A 10083-nucleotide genomic window follows, 5' to 3' on the forward strand; every position below is an offset into this window, starting at 1 on the left:
GGATCGAATCAACAATTTATAATGTTTGGGAATTCTGAACGAAGATAATGGCTTAGATAGCACCTGCAGACAATAAAAAGAACTCGTAAATGGGCGCCAGAGGGGTGTCCGACGTAACCACTCCGATGCTAAAGTCAAGCAAGCTGGAAGATGATGAACACAAGCAATATTTGAGGAAAATACGTATAATACTTAAAGTTCAAAGGTTTTTTTATATATATCTCTGTGTATGACATCCATACCTGCTATTTATAGGAGAGGAATGGGTAGTTACCTCGATTTCTGCGTCATCTACTAAGTCGGTTCACCACACTAGCTTCTGATGACTTCTCGGACACTTCAAACCCCAGTTGTTCTGACAGATTGGATTATCTGTATTAATCACACTCGAGTGCGGTTCACTTCTCGACGTGGTGTCCATTTTCGAGGCTGCCCAAGTGGTGGTGTAACCGGGAACTTCCCCGGAAATGTGAGAAATACCCGGATGACTCTTTAAAGGCCCGGGCTACTGATATACTGCTCGGGAAGAAAAGACTTACCCGGATAATTAGCAAATTGACCCTGCACACGGGTCGTGACCCTGAGTATCGGGTGATTTTAACCCGAATCTTAATGGGGGTATCAATGTTATTTTAATTTTCTATTACTAAAATTTTTAGATTATGGATATTATTTTGAATTTTATTCAGCTTTTGTCACTTCTAAAAAAATATAAAACTTATATTAATGTAAGATTTATCGAATATCCGAAATCCACGGTATAAATTGATTCAAGACTTAAACATTCATTATATAATTTATTTGGTTTAAATTTAAATAATGATTAAAATTTAATTATATGAAATAGTGAAACACTATATTGTAATTTTTATATATGAATTTTAAAAAATAAATAGAAAAAATTTGTAAAAAAGACCAAAATAGAAATTGAACCTACAATCTAATGTATAGGAAACAAAGACTCTATTTGCTAAGTTATATGTCACTTGCATTAAAGTTTTAATATTTGATTAATATATATAATTATTAAAATATTCAATGACACAAAAATAGTTACTCTAAGGGTCTCAAACTTAATAATATAGTAATATAATACATATAATTTAAATCGTATTATAATGTCAAAATATGGGTAGATGAGATCCTATCTGTGTGGACACTACCCTCACTTCATTTCAACGGGTAAGATCTTGTCACACATACAATTTCAAAAAAAAAGTGGGTACTATATATGCATGGACAAATTAGGATAAAATAAACCCAAAATATGTATAAATATCCAACATTAATTGAATAAATTGATTAAGCAACGTATCAATTATCCACATTAATTTACACACGCCACACGTATGTTACGATAGCTAGCTAGTATATATAATCTGATCTGTAAGTAATAGGATTGGAAATAATTTGAGTGTCTTTCTCTATGAAATAAGTAAAATAAAATTGATTTGAGACGACTATTCAAAATCTCGATATACACTGTTTAGAAGAAAGATAGCCAGCCAAACAATGGGGAAAGCAAATAGGATTATTAGACTAATTGTGGCTATGATTATGGAAATATATTTAATTATTTAGGGGCAGGTTTGGGATTAATTTGGGTGATAATTGTTTAAATTTTACCCAAAAAACTACATATCAGGTAAGATCAACCGATCAAATATTTGTTATTTTTTCAAAATTTATAATTGTAAAAAACAACTCAAATAAATCATACAACAACTCAAACGTCTTTCAATATATTTTTTCTTTAAAATAAATATCTCTACCTATTTGGCTCGTTAATATTTTTCTATTTGGATCTCTCGGTGTCCTTAAATTATCAAATTAAACAAATCATATTTGCGAAAGATAAAAAAAAAACAAAAATCCTCGATTCAAATGATTTATATGGGGATGAGCACATGCAAGGGATAGACACCGAGGAAGAAAATAATCAGTTCGTCGATCTTTTAAATCGATTATATATGTATCAGCCAGTCGATATTTTTAATTAAAAAATATTTAAAAGTTATATATATATATACAAACTAGTACACTGACACACATATTGCGTGTTTGTATAATATCTTTTTTTATAAATCATGTGATTTATATTTAAATTAGTATCAAAATATAATTATAAGAAATAGTGAGATACTACACTGCAATTTTGATATATGATTAAAAAATAAATAGTAAAAGAAAAAAATAAAAAAAACTCCATTGAGAATTGAACCTACAACTTATTATCTAGAAAATAAAGACTTCATCCACTGAATTCCATGTGACTTGTATTCTTATATTAAACTTTTCAGAGTTTATTAATAAATGTAATTATTAAAACAGATCATGACACAAAAAAATAACTAAGTGTCTCAAACTAATCGATATTTTAAATGTGGGATGATTTCAAAAAAAAAAATTTAGAAGGTTTTGAAATTTAAAATTTTGAGTATGGAGAATTTAAAAGTACAATTTGGATATTTTACAACTTCTATATAAAAATAATAATTAAAAATTTATTGAAATTTCAAGGAACTTAGTATCAAAATCATTAGTATAATATTTCAGGTTCATAGTCGTGAGACATGTCAACTCGATCTATACTTATCATGAAAATTAATATTTTTTATATGAAAAATAATATTTTTTGTAAGTTGGGTCAATTTGGAGATCCGTCACACAAAACTAATCCGTGAGACGGTCATATAAAAGTTTTTATAATAATATAATATGAAAATGCATTGTGAAAGTTCCTTTAACAAAACATTTCACATATCTCTCTCCTTTTACCTTAACACATTCATTTAATTTTTTTACCTCTATTTATACGCATTGCTTTGACTGCAATTAATTAATCTCGATAATCGTGGCGTTACCTGAAACGTCAAAGAAACTTACTTTGAATTTAAGCTAAATACATCAAGTTGATTAGCGAAAATCAAAGCAAGCCAAATACGATCACAAATTTGTAATCAAATCATCCAAGTTAATTAACCTATAAATCTGGCAAAATTCTTAGATATAATTAAATGAGAGTTTGGACATATATAAGAACAATTGGCTTAAATGATGTTTAACTAATATGATGTTTTAATCATTTTTTTTTGTAATAGGTCTCTTGTGAGACAGTCTCACGAATCTTTATCTGTGAGACGGATAAATCCTACCGATATTCACAATAAAAAGTAATATTCTTAACATAAAAAGTAATATTTTTTTATGGATGACCTAATAAAAGATCCGTATCACAAATTACGACTCTTAAGACCGTTTCACACAAGTTTTTGTTTAAAAGAAAACACAAAAATTAATATCAATTTTATTTAAAGGTTCTTGAAAAAGCAACACACTTTTGGAATAGAAAACCCTAACAATTACTTGAAAGAATTCCGAATCAATACTCCAAAGATTTTTTAACCTATTTTGAATCAAAGATGAACTCTAGTATAACCAATCATGATATCGGAAGCTAGCGAACCCAATTTCACAGACAGTAAAGAAAAATTTTCAATGTCACTTTGTTCGACGAACGAAAACGATAAGTCTAGGTTTGAACGCAATAAAATTTTCCATCAAAACTAAAGGAAAAACTACTGATTGAAGGGAAAAAAACTCATAATATTTATTAAATAATTAATAATACAGTAATCTTGTAAAAACGTTTTCGTGTAATTAATATGAAACCCCTAAAACTAACAATACAATTAGGCATAGTTTGGTACACATGATATGATAAGCATGTGATATATAATATAAGGATAAGTTAAGGATAAATAAGATGTAGATTAAATTTATATATTAGATTGTAATGACAAAATTAACCTTATCATAATAAATTTTATAATTTCATAGTTGTTACTTGAGTTCATATTTTTTATCTGATCATGTGTCGATAGTACTTGCATGATTTATTTATTTTTACCTAATTTTATATATTATATAATATGATAATTAAGCCCTTGATTTTTTGAGTCAAGTTAAATATTAATTTTTAATGTTAATCGAGTGATAATAATAATTTTATTTAGATTTATAAAAATTATTTATATAATTATCTTGAATTCATTTAAATAATTATCATATTATATAATATATAAAAATAAATAAAATATTTATTTGATTTTAATTTCCACCTACTAGCATAGATTTATAAAAAAATCATTTATAAATTGAGGGTAATTAAGTCATTTGTAGTGTATTTTATCATTAAATTAAAATTATCACACCTTCTATTAGGGATATTTTATCCTTCTAAAAAATTATTTATCAAGGTCCATGATATTATCATGAGCTTTTTAAAAAGGTACCAAACATAAGATAAGGAAGATTATTTATCAATTCATCTCTTATCCCATGTCCCAAACTATGTCTAAGGGATGTAATTGAGTTGAGTCGAGCCGAACTATTGGATGTTTGAGTCTGACTCTTTTATAATCGAGCCGATCTCGAGTTTTGTTTAACAAATATATTAATGGCTCACGAGTTTATTAAAGATTTTATCGAGCCTAAACGAGCTTAATAAATGTGAATTATATATTTAAATATTCATTAAATTCATTAAAAAGTAAATTATATATTTAGAGAAAAATATAACATTCTTATTAAATTTTGTAAATCTATTATGATAAATAAATTTAATGTATTATTATATATATTTCACGAATAATATACTAAATCAATAAATCAAATATCAAAATTATTATTATTTAATCTAAGGGATAGCTCATGAACTTACAAATGAACATGTTCACGAGCTAACGAGACAAATATTGTAAAACTTGAGCTTGGTTTGTTTATTTTAACGAACTTCATTAAACGAACTTTTATCGAATTGAGTTTCGAATAACTCACAAACGGTTTAGTTCATTTATATCACTAAATACAATACAATACAAGCCTCGAATAAAATTGAGCGTAGCCGAGAAAATACCTAATAAATAGTTCCAAAAAAAGTAAATTAAAACAAGTTTGTGCGTGCATCATAATATAAATAAGCATCCCTAATTAAATAAAAAAAACTTTTCCGAGCTTATGAAATGTTAAACTTAATCTTGAATTTTTAATTAGTTTCTACATATGATCTTATTTTTTTTCATCTTATTAACAAACATGAAACCAAGGTTTCATTATTTGCTAAATAAGTCAATTTTATTTATATCAAAGTAAGCTAGAGAAGTCATTTTTTCAACTAAAGCTAAACAAGTCTAATGGTTGATTTAATTTTAGACCTCACCAAATTATGTCCCAGCAAATATTTTATTATATAGTACAAATCAAATACCAAAATAGGGGCGACAATATCCAAAAAATTAAATATTCTTACATCATTTGATAAAAAATAAAATAAAATCGAACTTTGTTAATCTAATAACCCAATCAAATATTGCCACGTGCAGGCAACAAACAGCTGGACCAACCTGCCTTACATTAATGTCTCTTTAATTTATTTCCACCTTTGCTCCTCTCATGACCATATTCATTGTTTATTTTTTTATTATTAAATTTTCTTTTTAATTTTTTTTTCTTCATGTAAAAATCACCATCGTCGTTTTCTTTTTAGCACCATCTCCACAAATCCCCCGGTTACTCTATCTTGTCTCAGTTATCAGTGGCAACAAAGAATTCAAAGTGAACGGACAGAACATATATTGTTATTTTTATTGTTATTGAGAAATATGTATTCAAATATTTGAATTAAAGAGTGTTTTGCAGGTTACAAAATTTTGCAGTCTTGGAGGAGAATTGTAAACGGGAAGTGTAAAGTTTAGATTTTTATTTGTTTTGGCGAAATGGGTGTTTGTACTTCGAAGCCAAAGTGCTCTGGAGAGCCCAATGATGGAATCAATCCGGTTACCATTCCAGTCCGGGATAAGAATGCGGAGAACCCAATAGCGGCAAAGAATAATAATGCCGGTGATTCTGCTGATTTCTTGGATAAAAAAATGGAGGACGCGGAAGGAGGCAAAAAGTCACCGTTTTTCCCGTTCTACAGCCCAAGTCCAGCTCACTACTTGTTCTCGAAGAAGTCCCCGGCGAGATCTCCGGCGCAGGATGGCGGTACTCCGAGGAGGTTTTTCAAGAGACCGTTCCATCCACCGTCTCCGGCAAAGCATATCAGGGCGGTGCTCGCGCGGCGGCACGGAACCGTGAAGCCTAACGGGGAGGCAGTACCGGACGAGAAGGAAGAGAGAGAAACGGGTCTGGATAAGAGTTTCGGGTTTGGTAAGAAATTTTACGACAAGTATGAGATGGGAGAGGAGGTGGGGAGAGGTCACTTTGGGTACACATGTAGAGCTAAATTCAAGGAAGGAGAGCTTCATGGGCAGGGGATTGCCGTTAAGGTCATACCTAAAGCTAAGGTGTGGAAATTTCTTCTCTTTCTGTTTTGGTATCGCAGTTTCTTGTTGTTTGAGTTTCAGTGTTCTGCATTTGGATTTTAATGGGGTATATTGGTTAATGGGCTGAACTTAGTGTTAAGGTTGGGGAGATCTGATCTATATGGCGATTCGCAATTTTGCGTAGAGAGCCAAACAGTTTAGTTTTGAGATTCGAACGAGCTAAGAAATTTCAAGCTCGATTCGAATACGAAAAATGAGTTACATAGATACTGAAAACTATTTCTCGTTGACAGTAGAATTTGAACGAGAGTCGAGAAATGGCTCTCTTTTTTCTTTTTTCCTTTAGTTGACATTATGAAGCAAGATCATCGTTGCTCAAAGATGTGCACTTTTTCTTCTTCTTTATTTGGTATTTTTTTCTCTATCTTTAATATACGTCTTTACATTTCCAGATGACCACTGCTATAGCAATTGAAGATGTTCGAAAGGAGGTGAAAATATTAAGAGCTTTGACGGGTCATAACAACCTAATACAATTTTACGATGCACACGAAGACCATGACAATGTCTACATAGTTATGGAGTAAGCTTGTTTTCTTGATCTTAGTCTCGGCTCATTTTCTTGAATTCCTAGCATAGATTGATACCGAATCTTTATTGGCTTCTTTGTGCCTGTCGTCGTGTATCTCTGATGTGTTTGATATGTCTCTCAGGTTATGTGAAGGAGGCGAACTTCTAGATAGAATTCTTTCGAGGTAATTTGCGGCCCTAAAATATACCTTCTTTATGTACAAACTTAAATAAAAAGAAATAACTGGGATTTATTTCTAATGAATCGTCGCATTTTACATAGTATATAGTTTAAATCAAAAATAAATTCTCCATGTCGTAGGGGTGGGAAGTACGAGGAAAATGATGCAAAGGCTGTGCTGAAGCAAATACTAAGTTTCGTAGCATTCTGCCATCTCCAAGGGGTGGTGCATCGTGATCTTAAACCCGAGGTATTTATTTTGATGCTCGACCTAAAATAGATTGCTATTGTTGGGTCTTAGTCATTTGGGATCGTTCATTAAAGAAGATGTTACATCCACTATCGATTGCCGGTATGTTTAACTGTAGCTTGTCTCTGGATCAGAACTTCTTGTTTTCATCCAAGGACGAAAACTCGATCTTGAAGGCTATAGACTTTGGATTATCAGATTTCGTCAAGCCAGGTTTGTTTTATAGTCTCATACCTAAGGTAGATGTACAAACGGACCAAAAGATATGGTTTTTATTTAATTCTTTGCAGACGAAAGGCTCAATGACATTGTTGGTAGCGCATATTATGTAGCACCCGAAGTTCTGCATAGAGCCTATAGTACCGAAGCTGACGTTTGGAGTATAGGTGTGATAGCTTACATACTTTTATGTGGGAGCCGCCCATTTTGGGCTCGAACAGAGTCGGGAATTTTTCGTGCTGTCGTAAAAGCTGAACCGACTTATGAAGAACCCCCTTGGCCAACTCTTTCTTCCGAGGCAAAAAATTTCGTCAAACGTATGCTAACTAAGGATCCGAGGAAGAGAATGAGTGCTGCTCAAGCTTTGTGTGAGCACTTTTATTTGCTGAAATCAATAGAATGTGATTTGAGATATGTCACCACTTACAAGTTTCACTTCAGGTCATCCATGGATCAGAGATACTGACGTAAAAACGCCTTTGGATATATTAATACTTAAACTAATGAAGGCTTACCTGCGTTCGTCTCCCCTCCGTAAAGCTGCTCTAACGGTGAGTATGTGAAACTATTGCCAAGTAACTCAACAATTATTGTTTTTTCATTTCCTATTTGCAGGCTCACACTATTAATTAATATCAACTCAGTCGACATGCATATTGAGTTGTAGGCCTTTTTGCCAACTGATTCTCCATTTTATGTTTTTTTCTCTAACCTCTTGACTGGAATTTTTGCAGGCTTTATCGAAAACTTTGACGGCTGATGAACTGTTCTACCTCAAAGAACAATTTGAGCTATTGGAACCGAACAAAAATGGGACCATAAGTTTAGACAACATCCAAGCGGTTGGTTTTTTTGCATGAAGCAATAGCCTATAACTTGATACAAATTAAATTTAATCCCAGCTTCTGTACTTTGATCAGGCACTGAAGAAAAACGCAACGGATGCCATGAACGAGTCACGTGTATTCGATCTTCTTGTTTCGGTTTGCTTCTGATTCCTAGTTATAGTATCCTAATATATCGTACTTTATTGTTTTGTAATCGGTATCCTTTTCCTGTTATGTCAGCTGAATGACCTTCAATACAGAAAGATGGATTTCGAGGAGTTCTGCACTGCTGCTTTGAGTGTGCATCAGTTAGAAGCCCGTGAAAGTTGGGAACAGCATGCTCGTTGCGCATATGAACTCTTCGAGAAGGATGGTAACCGAAGTATCATGATCGAGGAATTAGCTTCGGTAAAAAACTTTTAGAAAACCCAATTGCAAATCCATTTCCATCCATCTTTGATCCTACGCTGACTTTTGAAAATTTGTTTCAGGAACTTGGACTTAGCCCTTCAGTTCCAGTTCATTCTGTCCTCCATGATTGGATAAGACACACAGATGGAAAGCTGAGTTTCCTCGGATTTGTCAAGCTGTTGCACGGTGTATCTAGCCGATCGTTCGCTAAAGTTCATTGACACTTCCGGTACATACAACCACCGGAACCCTCAAATTGGTCTTGGCTAATGATCTTTGTGAAAGAACGAAAGATCCACCTGAGACGATCCATCCAAGTACTTATTTACGACCGATTCATTGCTTTGAAGGTTTTGACTTCATATCACGTTCAAGTGATGAACGGACAGAGCTGCAACACGAGTAAAAGGCGAGCCTTTATGTAACCGATTGAATGCTGTAAATATACGTATGCTATTTATTGCAGCTGGGAACATTTCTCAAGCTGTGAATGAAGTATATTTGAAATCAACAACACTTGCCTTACCTTGAAATCTACAGTTACTAAATTTCTCCACTGTAGCATTTAGCAGGTTTTTACTTTTTTTAAAAAATATATATATTATTAATACCTCGGATTAAGTAATACGCTGAAGCAAAACTCAGAGAAAATCTTAAAGTTTACAGGCGACAAATATATTCACACCACAGCTGAAGAAAGAAACAACCCTTTAAAGAAAGAAATCAAGGCAGATTTTTCTAGGGAATTTTTTTTTTTTCCAACTTTTCGCTCATTTTTCTTACATCTACACACCAAACTAGAGGTCGACTCGAATATAAAAGTTGTACCTCTTGTTGCATAGATGAGGCACATACCGCCCGTCGTCCCAAAATATTGCCGGAACTAGCATTTTCGGAATGCCGAAGTACCTTAGTTAGCCATACGACGATATTTAAATCTGGTATTGATGGGCTATGAATTTGACAAAACTTTCAACGGAATAATTAAAGATCTTCAAAAGTTACATATACTGGAAAAAACCCGGCCGCACGTGGCCGCCGGAAGGCCACTCACGCGCCGGTACCGTCGGCGCGTGTACTACACGCGCCGCCGGATCGGCGATTTTCCGGTGGCCGAACGTTCTTGATGATATTTACGACTTTTTGGCCAACTTTCGTAATGTTTGGATATACCTTCTAATTAATATGAATTTTGGAAACTTAAGTAAAATCAACCGGGTTAAATTTTGAAGAAAAAATAATCTGAAAAATGATCAGCTAGTTACTTAAAAGCTCTAACATATAAATATAATTCATAAT

General features: G+C 32.6%; 1 protein-coding gene across 1 annotated transcript; it reads left to right on the forward strand.

The window, feature by feature from the left end:
• Nucleotides 1–5474: 5474 nt before the first annotated feature.
• On the forward strand, nt 5475–9323 carry LOC140841606 (CDPK-related kinase 5-like). Its single transcript, XM_073209142.1, has 11 exons — nt 5475–6347; nt 6779–6909; nt 7040–7081; nt 7219–7327; nt 7462–7540; nt 7618–7914; nt 7988–8097; nt 8281–8388; nt 8467–8529; nt 8614–8781; nt 8865–9323. Exons 1-11 carry the CDS (start codon nt 5778–5780, stop codon nt 9003–9005), a joined length of 1818 nt encoding a protein of 605 aa, XP_073065243.1. The 5' UTR covers nt 5475–5777; the 3' UTR covers nt 9006–9323.
• Nucleotides 9324–10083: the final 760 nt, after the last annotated feature.

The sequence above is a fragment of the Primulina eburnea genome, chromosome 9 (assembly GCF_022965805.1).
Source record: "Primulina eburnea isolate SZY01 chromosome 9, ASM2296580v1, whole genome shotgun sequence".
NCBI classification, from domain to species: Eukaryota; Viridiplantae; Streptophyta; class Magnoliopsida; order Lamiales; family Gesneriaceae; genus Primulina; species Primulina eburnea.